Consider the following 17,195-nt stretch of genomic DNA (forward strand, 5'->3'; position numbering starts at 1 on the left):
CTATTGGAGTTTTTCTTTGCAGATGCTTACTCCTATGGATTAATGCAGCATATGATTTCTGAGGGCGAGGGGTGCTGATTTCATCTGTGGTAGAGTCACAACAGTGATAGACACTTCAGGGTTCAATTTTTTTTTTTTGTGATGCTGCTTGCTCATTTGCACTTTTTCTTTTTTGCTCAACTGCATTGTAAGGAGTGATCGACCTAAAGAAAAATAAAATTGGCGTTTTTTTTTATCCTGATAAATTGCGTACAACTTGACAAAATGTATTTTTAGCTTAATTTTTTTCCCAGCAATGCTCAAGCAGCAAATGGTTGGTTTCTTCAGCTATCAACAGACAACTTTACAGTTATTTTTAGTGTTCGTAGTGCTATTTATTTATTTATTTATTTCAGGATACTGTCAATCCTGTTATGGGATTATTACAGGAGTGGAGTCGCACTGCAAGAAACAATATACAGACTAAAAATACATGTTGCAAGTACTTGGAATTCCAAGCATATATCACGGACGTAGTGCAAAATTTTTACGCAGTGAAAGGCAAAGAATCGTCGTTTGCTGGGGCGAATGACAAGCACAATAAAAACAAATACAAAAAGTAATTGCACCAAACAAGAGTTAAAACTTGCGACATCGTCAACTCAAGAAATCGCGGCTACATAAAAGTCGGCACAGATTTTTCAACTGTCGGCTATGTCAACACAGTGGGGTGCAGTGCATTCCAGGCTCGTATGGTTCGTGGAATAAGAGTGGCGAAAAACATTCTTTTTGAAGGGATACTTATCAAGTGTGTGGCAATGCTTGTTTCGTGTTTGGTGCTACAGTTAGCCTTGACATAACTAGCCGGATTTTCAGAGTTATGTAAAGACTGAAGCTTGGCGCGGGGCGCCAAGGTGGGCAGATCCGCTCTTTCTAAATAACACAAATAATACGATAGTAGAATAAACGAATGAGTGAGCAGAATGAAAGGAATGATACGATAGTAGAATAAAAATGCGAGCTTGTTTAGCATAGAGTAAATACTACTGTTTAGAGTTAACGTCCGCCGCAGCATCCTCGCAGACGACAGAGCTGACAAGGGCGAATGTCAACATGGAGGAAAGAATACTGGTGAACAAAGACCCCACACCTGTGCTGTGGGAATCGCAAGAAAACTATGGCATTGTGGCGGCTTTTACTGAATGTTAAATGGCGCAAAAATTAGGCAAATTCACGGGTTGCTATCATCATTGTGGATGAAAAATTGAAGTGCAAGTAAGTATCCAAGCCAAGGTTTTCAAGCCGGCTATCTGCCAGGACAAGGAAAAAAGAAAGAAAGAAAATGCATTTCCGTTGGGGGTGTTGGTGTCATTACGGGTGCACTCAGTTTCGTTTAGATTGGCCACAAACTGTAGCTTGCAATGTTCTCGCTGCCTAGGTGTTCTGAAAGGACACGTGCCAAGCGAGGGAGCTGTCAACAAAGAATGCATAGTATGCCGATCTCTTGCGTTCCATTCCGCCTGCCATGAACGCGACTGATGCGTGAGTTCTCTTCATCGGTGTAGTTATCTGCCCTGAGTTTTTACGTTTATTAATGCAAATGTGTTTTCATTTCCTGCATCTTTATTAGTACGAAATCCTTTTATATCTGTCGTATGTGTTGCCGTTGTTGGAAACCGATGGCAAGTACTTGCCTGATTGCATTTCGTTCACAAGCCCTATCGAAACCATTCAAGTCTTTTATTCTCGCTGCTGTCAGAAGCGTTAGTATTTGCGTACGCTGATCGGGGTTAATTGGAGACTGGCTTCATGATAAAAACTGAGCAAGAGCAACGTCTATGCACTGCGGAGCGATATCGTGCGCCGATTTACTTTCATAGTTTCTTTTCTGGGAAAAAAAAAAAAAAAAAAAACGGAGTGAAGACACGATTTGAAACTAGGTTTCACAGCGAAGAGGTGGAATGGAAGCCCACCGTAATTGATGCACTTAAATACGCCGACCTTTTGACTAAAGGTTAGGTTGGAATAGTTGTAACATTGCAGATTAAATCAGGCAATATAACGCAAAAAACCCAGTCGTTGGTCTACCTCGAAAATGCACATACCATTCTGTTAATTGCATTTTTGTCCTAGCTGGTATTTCCACCAATGCCTCTGGAGCTTCTGGTCCCAACGACATTGGAACTCGTACATGGCTGGCTAGGCCGGGGGACTATGCCTCCAAAATTAATATGCCAGCATTGATGCACAAGGAAGAAAAAAATCAATCCAGTGCAGCAGGGGTCTATTGACTTGTGTCCATTAATTCTATTGGTTGCCAGTGGTGAGCTCTTCGCCTTCCTCAAGGAGTTGAACTGCCTTGCAGATAGTCACCACGGCTTCTGAAAATCTTGCAGATGCCATACCCCATTACGTCATGTTTCCAGTGGTGAGCTCTTCGCCTTCCTCAAGGAGTCGAACTGCCTTGCAGATAGTCATCACGGCTTCTGAAAATCTTGCAGATGCCATACCCCATTACGTGATGGACAACGTGCATTGCAAGTGATCTCGCCCAGCTTAATCAGTCAGCTGCTTGTGACGCGCTCCACATTTATGTCCTTCAGGAAAGGAGGAAGGACGCAGACGTGTAGGGACCCTTGCTTAGTAACTAGCTCTCTGGTTTTCTCCCGCACCACGGCCGACAGTTGTATTGTAAGGCACGAGCTATGCCATGAATTGCAGTTTGTTTGGCGTGCCCTAGATTTGCGGCTGTGCCCAATACTTTTTATACTTTATGTCGACAACACCTTCTACAATAGGTGATGTCATTTGGGGCGGTATGGGAATGGTACATCTATCCTTGCTCTGATATTGTCTCGTCTGATGAATTCATCATTAAAGAGTAACCTGAGAGTTCAAACGCTGGGCAACAGCTCAGCACCATCGCCTCAATGCAAAGAAGATCTGTGTACTGCACCTCGTAGTGCCAAGCGCTACCATGGACCACAGTACAGTTTGACTGACACTGTAATCCTCGTATCAGATTGTACAAACATACTTGCGGGGACCTTTTCACAAACTCAGGACTTTTCCCACATATTGCTGGAGGCGTGGCTTACGTTTCTGGGCTTAAAAAAACCAGGCATCCTTCAGACACTTTGCGGGCTCTACAAAGTGTTGGGGCTTTCTCTATTGAAGTATTAATGTTCCGTCTGGTTGCTTCGCCAACATCACCTCCCCGTTTACATGGAAGGCGTCCAGCAATGGGCTATCCACACCATAATAAGACATGATTACTAGCGAACCGAAAACAAGGAAGAGAGAAAAAAACACTGGACAATGCTATACTTAAACTGAATTTAAAAGGAGGCTCCAACCTAATTTGAAAATACAGTGCTAGTTTAGCGATGCTAGACTTTAAATGAATTTGAAAATTCAATTGAAGTCTAGCGTCGTCCAGTGTTTCTTTCTCTTGTCCTTGTTTCTGTTTCACTAGTAATCATGTCTTATTGTGCTCGTGACCAACTAGCCAAGCTTTCTGCCTTAACTATTTGACTATCCAGACCATATTGCCTCAAACTTGAGGCATCTCAAAAGTACCACACCCTTCTCGTCTAGACAAACTAAGCCAGCATCCCTTAGAGCAGCTGTGTTTCCTGCACCCTCTCTTGTATGGGTTGCTTTCCAGTGCCCATCTTTTTGCTGCACTAGCAAGAGGAGTTGGCAACCCTAGAGTCACTGTGGCATAGCTGTTCGCCCCAGTGAATCGCTTATTCCTGCGCCCGTTCACGACTACCTTTCGCTCTCACTGGTGGCTCATAACCCCCCTCCATCTCCATTTGTGAAGTCACAAGCACTCTTCAAACTCCTTTCTCATATTCTGGCATCATATCAGGCATAAACATTCACTCGCAACTTATTGTCCCACCTACCACCATCTTAGCACCACTCTTTTTATATGCAGCTTTTCTCTTTTCAACTTGTTTTTTTGTAAGGTTCTCTCTCTTTTTTTTTTTTGCATTTCTAGTCACTGCAGTGTAGTTGACTCGACCCTCTTACTTCGGGGCTTTCTTATTTCAACTGGTCTTTCTCACTCGTAGGTGTTGGAAGGGTTTCCCACTTAAGGAGACAGATTCTCATCAAAGTGCCGCTTAACCCTTTCCATACCGTGAAAAAAAAAAAAAGGAAAATGTACCAAATTTACCGAGATGTTTTTCGCTCAAATTGTAGAGCTTTTTCTTTCTAAATAAAATAGCATTACTATTTCAATGAATTAATGTTCCTTTATTTTTTTAACTGTCTAAAAATATTGCTCTAAGATGGCTTCACACGCCACCATTATTTCAATGAAATAACATTTCTTTATTTCTTCAGTTGTATAAGAAAGATTGCAAGAAGATGGCTTCACCGCATGTCTGCAGTGTCTTGCGAAAAAACGCCCTCAGGGCTCCAAAATGACTCTGACCGATGATGACTATACTCATCATCAGTCAGTTTAGTACAAAATCTCATGACGACTATGCACGTCAAGGGGAGCAAAAGGTTTGAACAAAGTTTTTTTAAGGGACGAAGCTCCTTATGGGCTAGGGCTGTCAACGTCTCCTGTCGTCAGGTTGTCAAACGATAGTCAGAAAACAAGTGTGTAATGGATAAAACCAGTTCAACATAAGTTAACATGATAAACAACATGCTAAACATGACAAACATGATAAACAAATTAACATATTTCAGAGTAGCCTGACTGCGGTAGCTCGCAAGCACTTGTTTGTTTTAGCATGGACGAGCCTAGCTCGTCTTCGGTGGGAGTGGTACAACTTATGTAGGCGAGCTCAGCCAGGCTACGGTAGGCAAAGTGCTAAATCATGTGTCCTTTCCGAAATGACTCGGTGTACTTTGATGTACAACAATGGATGGATAAGAGGATGTTCCGTTGCAGTCTGCTCAGCAGAAAATGTAAAACACCCTGTTCAAGAAAAAAAAAAGGCAACAAATTTTCTGCTTTTCTATAGTAAATGTGGGAAGAGGAGAACACTACCCCCATCTTATGTGCAGCTCTCTGTCCTCATTTTAATCTTCGCCACTTACTCTCTGATACTTATCAACGTGCTGTCTCATAATTGATTGTTATTTTGGTCTCCCCTGTACTCAACTCAGCGGCAAGTTGGCGTGCACTCAACAGTGTAGTGTGTTAACCTGCTTTTGTTCAAAATAAATGATTAAATTCAACGGCCATACAATCAGCGCAACCTTTGGCACTGCGTGCCTCAAGCGCATTTATAAAGGGTGGGAAGGTCTTATTTGGCTGGTTCTGATACTGTAGCGTTAGTGTGACCTAGACTTGCAATGATGTTGATGTTTAACTAGGGAATTCATCGTACATTAACACAGGGACAAAGCTAAAGAGGAGACGAAGCACATGCTGAGCTTCAACTCAGTTTGTGCCACAGAATCACGGAAAACACCTATATGTACATGATTTTTGGAAAGGAGAACCATAAAAACATGGTAAATACGAACAAAAGAGTATCGCAAATGTCACGCTTGCTCATATCACAAATAAGCCACACCACAATGCCGGCCCATATCACAAGGCGTAAATTGAACTGACACGTATGTACGGCAATCGCCTGTCGCCCATGCGCAACCAGCTCCCCCTCTCCAAAAAAATTATTTCTTTTGCGGACAGTGCCAAGGACAGTGCAGTGACGTACCTTTCCCCTTCTCTGCTTATCGTGAAGGCCTCAACAATTTCTCAGTCTGTTTGTGAAGAAGACCTGTACACGATGCATGTCTGCCAGACTCGCTCAGCTTAGCGCTTTAGTTAATGTTTAAATTTTTTTTCAAACGTCTTGCTGCAAAAGCAAGGTTATTAAGATTTAGCTATTCCTTTTGGCGTTTTGTATTGCAGAACTAAGTTAAACAATCAAAGTGTAGTTCATGGCTGAGCAAAGCAGGTTGCTGGAAACAACTGCATTGGCGCGACGCTGCAGTCTTTTCTCATTTGAGCATGGTTGTACAGTTTAGTTTGCTTAATTATTTTAATGATGGTGGGATCGCTGTTAAGAACAGCATGGTTGAAGCAACTGAATGCCTAGGTTAGTACCTATGTCGTGTGTCTTCTTTCACATGCAATAACAGCTGACTCCAACTTTTATTTGGTAATTACTCTCAGTATAGCGAGAAATTTGCGCTTATGTTGCAACTATTGAGTGAATAAGACTTCACTGAGGTGGCATGCCAGTTTCTGTTTTGTTTCGCCTGTGTAGGGCTGGGCATAAAACGTAAAGCTAGAATTTTTCTTGATTTCGTGCGAAATCGTAACAGCGTGGATATGCTAAACATGGCTGGAGTCATCCACTGATTCAGTTCTTGTCTTTGGCATTGAAGCAAAGTGGCTTCGAATATAGTGTTTGTGGGAAAACGACTGGCTTGTCTGGATTCTTAGTGCTGACCTAATCACAGGATTGAATTGTGTTTGTACGCAAACTGTAAATTGTGCTTAAAAGCCTGTGAATAGAACGCTGCCTCGTTATATGTTAAGTAGTAAAAATAAGCAATTAAAACATGTTTCTTTAGAGGCAAATAAAACCTCTGCCTTGTCTTGTCTTCAAACAGGCATGTATCTAGCTGCCGAGGGCAAAGCATGGCGGTTTTAACTCCCAGCTAGGGGGTTGTATGCATTAGAAGCTGAAGGGGGGGACACCATAGTGTTTCACTGTGCTATAGATAGTATTCACTGAAAAGTGTAATTGTCAATTTCTTCGCTTGACAACACTGGAAACGACCACGTACATGGCCAAAGTGCCATGGACATGGCGCGGCTTGCTCCACTGCACCCAATCGCCGCCGGAAAAAATACCGGCGTGTGTTGTCAGCTCCATTTCAACCAGATTCTCCATGGTGGTGTCAACAGAGTTGTTATTAATCGCACTTACATTGTAGTCGAGGCATTACTTTGTGTTTGGTGGGGTAGAGTTTGGAACGTCCAACACACATCATGGGCCTAGCACGGTCAAGTACCGCCATCCCACAGAGTCTGACGTAACCAATAACGGCGCACTCGCATAGTTGCCTGCACGCGTCCCTCGCCAATGAATACAACCTATAACGAGCTCGCTAAGGCTGCTCTGGGTTGCACTGAGCGTCTAGAGACTCAAAGTCGAGGTCGCCTCAAATTGCTGGTTGTACTCATGTACTTTGAGTGCTTCTACTGTACTCTACTTGCCTCCTTTGTCCGGCATAGTTGCCACAACATAGCCTAAGCCCTTAAATTGATGAGTGGCCATTTTGGATGCATGGGCAATGCTGCTTCGCTCACGATGCAGGCCACCCGCCCTACCGTCTGAGGTGGTGGAGGTGGTGGCCGCATACCCAGCAGCATGGAACACGACGGCTCCACTGGAGAAGTTGCCCCTGGACTCCAACTTTGCCTGGCTGCTGTGTGCCCTGCTGGCAGCCACTGTGTGGGTCATCTACATCACCTACTACAACGCCCGCGTCCTGGGCTTCCTCCTCACCAAGATACTCAACCGCTTTGTGGCCACGGCCTATCTCAAAATAGGTGACTCCCCTGTTTCACTTTTTAGTTGCTGTGTAAGCACTCTCCCCTCCACCCTCCCAGAATGGTGGAAACAGTGTGAAGGTACACCATTAAAAGTTTGGGCGATTCGCTCTTGTGGCTTGCATTATCTTTGCAAAGTGCGTAGCGTCCTTTATTTTTCTTACCAACTGCCCCCCTGTGAAAGCCACTCACATTCCAGAGTTGCTTGCTGTTGTGGCCAGTTCGTAGAACTTTTGGGCAGTTAGCCCTAGTCTGCTTTAAAGTCACAGAAATTTTTGTTTTCAAGAGCATACCGGCTTGCCACCATGGCGGGGTCTTGTAACGGCTCTCCAGGATTCAGAGGGGTTAACGTAGGCAGTTCAAAAGGATTCACAATGAAACAGTGTAGGAGAATGTGGTGATCTCCAAAAGAATTTTTGACTGGGGACAGGACACCACAAGGTAACACAACAGGCCCCCCCCCCCCTCCCCCGAGCATTGGGAAGGTTCGGTAGGTTGTCTATTGGGGTGTGATAGATGGAGCCATATTTTAATTCCAGCAACAGGTGCAGATTTTTTTTTTGGTGTTTGTTTTTGATCCAGAACCCACCACAGTAGCTCAGTGGCTAAGGCGTTGTGCTGCTGAGCACGAGGATGCGGGTTCCTGGTCGTGGCGGCCGCTCTTCTGATGGAGACAAAAGGCAAAAACGGCTACGTGTATGAGATTTCGGCGCACATCAGAGATCCCCAGGTGGTGGAAATTAATCCGGAGCCCTCCACTATGGCGGGCCTCATCACCTGCGTTGTGTTGGCACGTTAAACCCTACAATCAATCAGTGTTTTTGACCCAGAGCCTCCACAACCACCCGTCCTGGCTTCCAGCGCAAGGTGCCCGGGGTGCACATTTTGGATACGTTCTTATCGGGCAGCCTTGACAGCCTCGCTACAAAAGCGAGTTCATCTGTGATGAAATTCACCAGCGCACCCGTTGCGATCCCTACATATTTCCATTGTCCCATGTAGAGTTGCGCTGTTTTGAAAGCGGGCTAAAGAAGGGGCCACAGGCTGAGAATGCTTTGGCTGCTGGGACATCCCCGCTACATAGAATGGCATATATTGCAAATGGTCTTTCACATGAAGGTATTTGTGGAAAGCTACTGTCATTTGTCAAACAATTTCGAGCTGCAGATTTCGAGGTGGTCGAAGAATGAAAGGTGTACGCAAAGGCACTTAAGGCTGTCTGCAGAAACCCAACCTTCACTGGATAAGCTTTATAGGCTTAACCTTATTTTGCTAATCGTTGGTTGAAAGGTTATTGCACTTAAAATACTCAGTATAAGTTGTGCTGAATAATGTGTTGGGAGATGTTGTATTCATTGATACAACCTTGCTGGTATTTCAGGTTCCGTGTCCCTCTCGGTGCTGTCTGGAAAGCTGATGTTTCGGGACGTCGCCTACATCACGCCCGACTACACTGTTCGAGCTCAAGATGGTTGGCTCATCTTTCGTTGGTGGATCCCGTATGTGAAGAAGGAGTTTCCCCGCAGTACGTGTCACCTGAACCTTCTAACTAATTTGTTTCTTGTTTATATAGCACTGTATAAGTTGTACTGTAGGTCGGTCTTTTAACTTGAGGTGAAAAGAAAACTGACAAAAAAATAACATACCGTAAAAAACCTCACCAGAAACATCTTTTTATGGCTTTTCAGAAGCAGTGCAGTAAGGTTGTGGGGTGTACGTTTCTAGGTGGTACACAGTGGTTTCTATGGTTCCAAAACGCAGAGGGTTTGAGAATTGCTGTGCTTTGCTAAGCCTGCTGTGGCTTGTTCGTTCTTTTCTAGCTTGCGCTGATGCCGAGGCCCGTGTGTTCATCCTGCTGAATGGGCTGGAGCTGCACATCTACAACCGGTCCCAGCTCTACTCTCGCCTGGAACAGCTGTTTGGCCTGGAGCCCAGCGTCCTACCAGATGGGCCCGAGCCACTCAAGGGGGAGGAACCACCCCCGACCAACTCTCCGGAGGACCATCCTTGGCGGGACCTAGTTCCCGTGCTCAAGGTGCCACAAATTCCAGCTTGCTTGGCTTTGAGATCATTGGCTACTACAGGCGTTCTGGCTTGCACCTGAGTAATCATGTTCCCTTGTGGGCAACTGCGAAAACGGGATCTTTCAGGAGCAGGGCTGGCCGATTGTTGGCACAAAGGTTGAGTGCGCCATAGGTTGCAGTCGGGTAGCGGGGCAGTCCGTGGCTTCTTTCAAGGTTTGTAAATCTCCGTGGGGCTTCCGAGCTTTGCGGAAAGGTTTTATAGCATGCGTGCTGCCAGTGAGTAGAAGATGCTGTCTCTCTTGCTGGCTCTAGCCATGTTTAATCTGAAAGTTTCAACTAAGCGACACTAAAGAGTGGAAATAAGTTGGCCTTTATGGATGGATTACAGTTCGCAAAGCCAGTTGCCACGGGTTCTAGCACCTGCTAACGGGGTCCTCCACTTTGGGAGAGATGTGAAAGGCTGCGGACTTTTTAAAATGATCCTGGCCTGCCAGTCATGGAGAACTTTGAGCGGCAAGTTCGGAAATCCATGTGAGGGGCAACAGCCGGGTCTCCGACGAAGGGAGAGGGGCCGCCAGCTCTGCTCTTTCTCCAGCCTTGCACCGCTAGTGCAAGCTGCGGAAATTTTTTTTTATTGTAGCAATGAATTTACACGGGCTGTTACATAGTTGAGAAGTAATAGACAGTTCAATAAGCGAATTTTCAGTTAAATTACAGGGTTTTATCCTTTTGATGGGTAAAAACCACCAGGTGTGATCGTCCTCTCAGCATCTGCTTTTAGCATACGAAACCTAAAATCTTGAGTGCTGCAGAAGTTATCACTGTAATCATGCCAGCTAGCCATACGAATTTATTCAGTGGAAACTTTATTCAAAGGTTGGATCGCATTTATTTGTTGATGCCTGAAAATGTCAGGTAACGTTGAATCTGCTAAAATAAACAATTGTCAAAAATTGAGTCACTGCACTTTTATGGTCCCTCTTTTTTGTTCGTTGCTGAATCCTATGCCTAGCATGTAATGACAGAACAGCAAGCAGCACTCCTCATATTCCTAGCTAAATAAATGCTTTTGTGGGGAAAGACTGAAGCTTCCTTGCTTCCTTGTTTCCTTGTATAATTTGTTGAACAAGTTTTTATTTAAGTTGAAACTTTGCATTTGCGTAAAGCTTTTTTTTTCTTTTATCCATCAGGCTGTTTAAAGTTGTCCTATTGAAGGCACTTCTTGAACTTGTTGAGTGTTACGTCATGTCAACTTGCTTGTGGTACTGTGACCTTCTTTTTTTACTGAAGAAAAGTGTAGCCAGAACTAGTGTTTTGTTCTTATGTGGTCATCTTGCACTTAAATGATAAATGAACCCCTTTTTTTGTCTTTTCTTTTTTCCTTTTTGAGTTCAGTTTTTGCGGTCGTGTTGTTGGTTGATGGTGCAGGTGGAGGTATCGACGGGGCGCCTGGTGTTTGGCAACCGGCTGCTGCCCACCACCATTTCGATTCGCTTCGAGGAAGCGCACGCCACCTACAAGACGAGGGCAGCGGCCTCTCGGCTCGACCTGTTCCAGCACACGCTGGACTGCCGGCTGGACAGCTTCAAGGTGGGCCCCAGTCACGTTGGGAGCACCTGGGTGGACGTGTCCTTGGGCACACGCTTTTGTCCCCGAAACGTGTGTGTGCTCAGGTATTGGCAGGGCAGTGCAGGGTTTGAGCCTAAGTTAAAGACTACCGCAGATGTGCCTTGCAGCTGGTGTTAAAGCTCATCTAGAGCAGTGACCGGCGAAAGTGCCCATAAAGCTGCTTTTGCTTGTCTTAGTTCAGTTAGGAGGTTTAGTTAAATAAGTGCACTCTACAGTCACATACAAGAAAGCAAAACGGCTTCTGCTTTGTAGGGAGGGTATGTTTGTAGACAACAGTGCGGTGCAAATGGCTCTCTTCCTTTTGCCTTCAGTGGTTTGACCTTATAGTTGAGCTATTTTCGTTTTTTGGCCAAAGACGACGTTCCCTCCTCAGACTCGGAGGCTGGCTGTTGTGTGACTGCAGGTCATGCTGGCCCCCAGCCCCAAGTACATAGGTGTTCCCGATGAGCCACCACGCTTCATGGGGGAAGGCTTTGTGGTGCTGCAGTCCAACAGGGTGCATCTCTTCTACTACCAGGACGAGGCCGGTATGTGTGCTGGTGTTCCTTGTTTTGAGGTGTCTGTGTATTCGAATGTCATGGACATTGTGGGCTAACGTACGGGATAGCAGAGGACCCCGGCTAGCTTCGCTAGAGAACGCTACGCGCCGTACACTAGCCCTGCGGAATCCGAAGACTCACGCACGGGTTCGAGTACTCACATGCGGTAGACAGGCTCCGGCAATTCAAAATAGGCTTTATTGCCTGGCAGATACAGGGCATATACCAGACAACACGACTATCGCTCGCGGGGAGACGTGGCTCCTGTCGCTCGCTCAAGCCGCTGGGGGCTCGGACCTCGATATCCGTCATCACGGCCGCGGGAGCAGGGGAGGCATCCCGAGGCGACCGATCAGGGCAGAATCTCTCGGCAGAGTCCGTGGAGCCAACTGGGTTCACCGTCATCGGGGCATTCGGCATAGGCACTGCCGAGCCAACAGACTCCGACCAAATCGCCCTGTCGACTCCCCGCAGAGCGCTCGTTCGTCCCGCAGGTCAGCTCGGAGGGGAGAGGAGGTCTTCCCCAGGTCGGGGAGAGGGTGGCGCAAAGGAAGGTGACAAACTGGTCCTCCTTTCGTCACGCCCTCGCGCACACGTTCGCGGTGAGCCGGTTCGGCGCGTCGTGCGGGGTCATGAAGAGGACACGACCTACGTGACGCGCCGGCTACCCAAAATGGCGGCTCCCAGCTCGCGGAAACATGTGCGGGCGAGGCGTAGGGGAACACGGGCCCCCACACCATACAGGAGATCCGAGTCCGAGAGAACGTTGTCTTCTACAGAGCAAATAGAACCAAGGACTGAAGGTCTTCAACTGCCAGTTGATTTTTCTAGAGGACAAAAGTCAATGTGTTACTGTTAATATGCTTTTCATTCAGAGCTGTGTGCATTCTTAGGAAACTTACTTAGGGTAAAGAAATGTGTCTGCAGCAAAGACCTGTCTCCTCCGTGACTCTGCTGGGCACTAAAGTTAAATTCCATGCTAACGGTTGACAGAATGAACTGAGCTTTCAGTTCAGTTCTGCTGACTTCCTTCCCATCTGTCTGGTGGTTTCTTCCGTTTAATAGGCGACAAAATTTTGAAGTTGCCCTGGGCAACATTGTTGCACTCCTTCGCGTATATATACAAGCAAATTTGTGATGTTTGAGCTGTAACTGTAAGCCCATCATGCTGTGATGTGTTCCCAATGTGGGGAACATGCACACGGCATGAAACTTAAAGATATTTTGTTTCATGTCTTCAGGAACATGAGGAGGTGAAAGAAAATGCTTCATTCCACCGCTTGACAAAGCTCCCACCCCCAGATTATGAGGTCAGCAGTTACGTAGTTGTCTAAAAAGCAGAATTTGGGAAAGGTAGGCATGCAGAGATCTGCAGCAAAAAAACAGAAATGAGTGCTGTTGACCAGTGTCACTTGACAGCTGCTTTCCAACTGGTACCGGATTGTCCCCTGCCCTGCTGGTGGGGTGGGCAATGGCGCGTCACACGGAAAGTGTCCCCCTTCCCTGCTTGCAGGGCTGGTGCCGGCCGAGCAGGAGGTGGTGCAGCTGGCCAACGGGGACCTGGTGGAGCGGCGCAGCGCCCCCACGTGGGGGCTGGACGCCAAGTGCGGCCGCGGCACCAGCTTCAGCTACGGGCCCTGGGCCGACCGGCAGCGGGACCGGCTCATGCAGTTCTTCTTCCCCCAGGACTACCAGCCCCTGAAGGCCGCCGGCCCGCCCCAGGTGGGCGAGAGGCGTCGGGCGCAGTCCTTCGACCTGCGCCTCAGCACCACGGCCGACGCCAGCCTCGACCTGCTCTTCTCCAAGGACAAGGTGGGGCATGCCCTGGCTGTCTCTCTTTCTTTGTCTCTGTACTCGCCCTCTCCCTTTTGGCGGGATTCAGTGGTCTTGCAAGCTCTTGGTGCTCCCTGCTTATAGTTGGGACACTATTAGTTGATCTCCTTGCTGGGTGAGGTCCTGTGGTGCCAAGTAAGGCTACTCACAGGAAGTGGTTGATGCCGTTATGTTTGAAGGTTGGAAAGTAAACAGCGGAATTAGCTATCTCAGCAGGATAAGCTCGCTGTCCAGTTCTAGCTGACACTGTGCCTTTGTTGACATTGCCGTCAAAGCCTGCTGGATGCTTGTGTGACCACACAGGGTACTTAGCTGTGGAATTTCTAAGCAACTGTGTAGTTCACAATTCCAGAGCTAAGAACCTTTTGTGGCCACACGAGCATCCAGCAGGCTTTGACGGCAATGTCAACGAAGGCGCAGCATCAGCTAGAACTGGTCAGCTAGCTAATCCCGCTGCGCCGTCTAGTTTTCAACCTGTTTACTGTTTACAAAGCAGCCGTGAAGTTTGGGACTGCCAGAGCCCACGTACTGTTTTATCGTGCATGCAGCGTAACTTTACCGTAAGGACACTGTTCCCTGCGTAGTGCAACAACGCCCCCCGTCTGTCCCGCAGGAGACCAATGCGGTGCACATGACGATGAAGCAGGGCTCGTACCTGGAGCTGACCCTGCCCTGGCAGGTGGGGGAGGAGGGCTACACGACGCGCGTCACGGGCCAGCTCTTCCACCTGGAGGCCTCCACCAGCCTGCCCTTCCGCAACCTGCTCGAGAGCGAGATCCTCGGGGTGAGCGGCACACGACGGCACGCTTCAGCCTCCACGTACCGTATTTGCACGATTCTAACACGCCCCTGATGGTAACGCGCAGGTTAGTTTACTTGGGGCAATTAAAAATAACTGTGTTTGATTCTTCTGTCATAGGAATTGGTAAAAGACAAAAGTGAAATGTGCAGTGAAATCTGCAGGTGAGCATGATTTGTGGGTCGGAGGCTGTCTTGTGGGTGTGCTTGGCGAGCGATGTCCTGCTGGCGGGTCGCTTCGACAAAGGTGTACTAGTGCAGGGGTGAAACTGCTGCGCCAATTGCGCCAATGTGCGCCAATTTGCCCTGCTGCGTCAAGCTGCGCAGAAACGGCAATTTGCGCGATTATTGTCCATTGAGAGCATACAACGCCAAATTTAGCAGAGTCTTGTCGTTGTCAGGGCAACACTGAGCGCTGGCTACACAATAGATGCAGCTGCATCCACACCGCATCCATAGCCACGACAGTTCGGTGCACTCATGGGCTGCGTTCCAATTCGAGGACAGCTTCGTAGACAGCCTACGAAGCAGTCTAACTAGACGTCTAAAGGAATAAAATTGGAACGGCGCCGCGGTCGCAAGCGCAACACCAGCGCAGACGACAGCGTCATAGCAGACATGTTGAGTTGCGCAAGCCGCAGGTTTCGTAACTATTATTACCGTTGTTATTACAAATGTTACGTAATTAAAAAACTAAACAAAGTCATCTTCGTCACTAGTAACTTATACTAAATATTTATTTAAAAGAACAAGTGCTTTTGTTTTAACATTAATACACAAAAAGGTGGCGCTGGCGTCACCTAATTTTTTAGACAGGAAGGTAGCCTGCATCGTTGCTGACTTCGATGCTGTCTCCTTGAAGCAGTCTTTGTTGACTGCTTCGTTCGAATTGGAACGGGGCTTAACATGGCGTACTGTCCGCGAAGACGGCAACGAAGCTGTCTAAACGGTAAATTGGAACGCACCCATGATTCCCTCATGGCTAATCAACGAGAAGTCGACCCTCCAAAACCGACTGTCATCTCTCAAAGCTCTACTTGCAAGTTCACAAGGGCTTATAAGCAAAGGTCTGGCTGCCAAAGACATGGACAAAGTGGAGATTAGCAATATTTTGCTGGGGTATGTGAACTCTAAATTGCCCTCTGTGCTTGAGCGAGTCAAAACAGTTGACTTGGCTCTTCAGTCTATGAAGGCGAACTGAATCCTTGGTAAAGGAGCCATGAAGAGAAAATGCAAGTTGGTTTTATTCGAAAGATTTCGTGTTTTATAGTGCCCCCAGCGCTTGTCCGGATACAAACGGTGCTTTATTCACTGAGAAATTAAACAATTTAGGTTAAAATTTTGATTTTCCCGCTCAATCGTGCGTTTTCGTGGTCCCAAGTGACATCACTGAAACCGACCGCTCTGCAGCCTAGAGTACCTTCATTCACGCATCCGCCGTACAGGGTAGAGACACGTATACGCTGGCGCCGCCATTTTTGGTTGCTCGCTCGTTGTGTCATTGTGTCAAAACCGCGCTAAAATTATCGCCGCAACGTGGTTTACTGAAGAAGTTTGAATAATATTGTCTGTTTCGCGTTGCTAGGTCTCGTGGGAAACGAAAAGAATAACGCGCTGAGCCCGTTGGCCCAATCGCGGCGGCACGGGACCGCTCGAAGGTTGTCTCCACCCTGTACAGCGGTGTTGGTTTGTTCCCGCGTTTCTTTACGTTCCGTAGCCTAGATGGCGCCACCATACCGTGGCAAGCGTTTGGTTTGTTTTTGCCCGCATTTAAACCTGGCTTGTTTTTGTTCTGGGAGAAAATATTCGTTCCCTGAAACAGTGCTCGCTCGACAAATGGGGTTACGTAAGACACCGTTGCTTGCGTCAATCGGCCAGTGTCGTCTGAGACAACCCCAAGCCCCGTAGTGCTGTGCAGCGAAACCAGGCATGCTGTGCGCAGTACGAACAGCAGAACGCATCAGTACTTCTATGTTTACATGTGCTTTCGTAACTTCCACTGTTTGTCCCATCATTCTTATTGCTTTGTAAAGAATGTGCCCTAAATTTAAGCGCAAATCGCTCGTTCGTCTAGTTTGTAAGTTCTACCTAATTTGCGTCTGCTTCTGCCACCCTCCGCCAATCGCAGAACTTAGCCCATGTGACGACATAGGTTCTGTTGCGGGAAATGAGCTGGTGGGTCGCATGACCATTCCCGTTTTTCCTAATTATGTAGCTTATTTGAGCGAAGTTTACGTTAAAAGTGGTGTCAGTATGATTCTAACGAGACAATCTTTTGAATGAACCAAACTTGCGTTTTCTCTTCATGGCTCCTTTAAAGGAGCCATGAAGAGAAAACACAAGTTTGTGTTTTCAAGAGAAAACACAAGTGGAGCCTTACCCGGCTCCACTGTTTCGACTTTGAAAATAGTCTTTGTCTGGCAACATCATTTCTGTAACTATCGTGGTCGTGTCAAACACCAGGCAATCATCCTCCTCGACTGTTACGTTTTGAGACTGTCATGCTCTCTGTCATACCTCAGTTCCATTTTATCCTTTGAAGTTCCGAAGTTGTGAGCTGAGCCGGGTGAGTGTGCTTCCTTGGTAGTGACTAGTAGGGTGAGGTGTGAAGAGGCGATATAAGGGGATGTTGGGAAGGATATTGGCTGCTAGCCTAATGTGTGGAAGAGGGTTTCAGGTTTATGAAAGGTGTACACAGATGGGAATATATAGGGTCTGTGTGTGCTTTGCCAATCACCTGAGGTATCTTATGCTCTTGACGATCCCTTTATAAAAAGGACGTTAAATATCCCTAGGTGGTCAAAATTAATCCAGAGCCTTCCATTACGGCGTGCCTCATTGCCTGAGTTGCGT

At 47.0% G+C, this 17,195-nt stretch overlaps 1 protein-coding gene across 1 annotated transcript in view; it reads left to right on the forward strand.

The window, feature by feature from the left end:
• The first annotated feature begins 1,297 nt into the window (after nt 1-1,297).
• Tweek (transmembrane protein KIAA1109 homolog tweek) overlaps nt 1,298-17,195 on the forward strand; it is a 105,157-nt gene continuing 89,259 nt past the window's right edge. Inside the window, 8 exon segments of the mRNA XM_077703467.1 lie at nt 1,298-1,521; nt 7,284-7,519; nt 8,901-9,044; nt 9,340-9,554; nt 10,972-11,133; nt 11,576-11,699; nt 13,225-13,523; nt 14,158-14,328. Of these exon segments, the coding sequence (XP_077559593.1) occupies nt 1,505-1,521; nt 7,284-7,519; nt 8,901-9,044; nt 9,340-9,554; nt 10,972-11,133; nt 11,576-11,699; nt 13,225-13,523; nt 14,158-14,328 (1,368 nt within the window). The 5' untranslated portion in view covers nt 1,298-1,504.

This window comes from Haemaphysalis longicornis, unplaced genomic scaffold (assembly GCF_048455015.1).
Source record: "Haemaphysalis longicornis isolate Haplotype H1 unplaced genomic scaffold, Haemaphysalis longicornis Haplotype H1 scaffold_3, whole genome shotgun sequence".
Lineage (NCBI taxonomy): Eukaryota > Metazoa > Arthropoda > Arachnida > Ixodida > Ixodidae > Haemaphysalis > Haemaphysalis longicornis.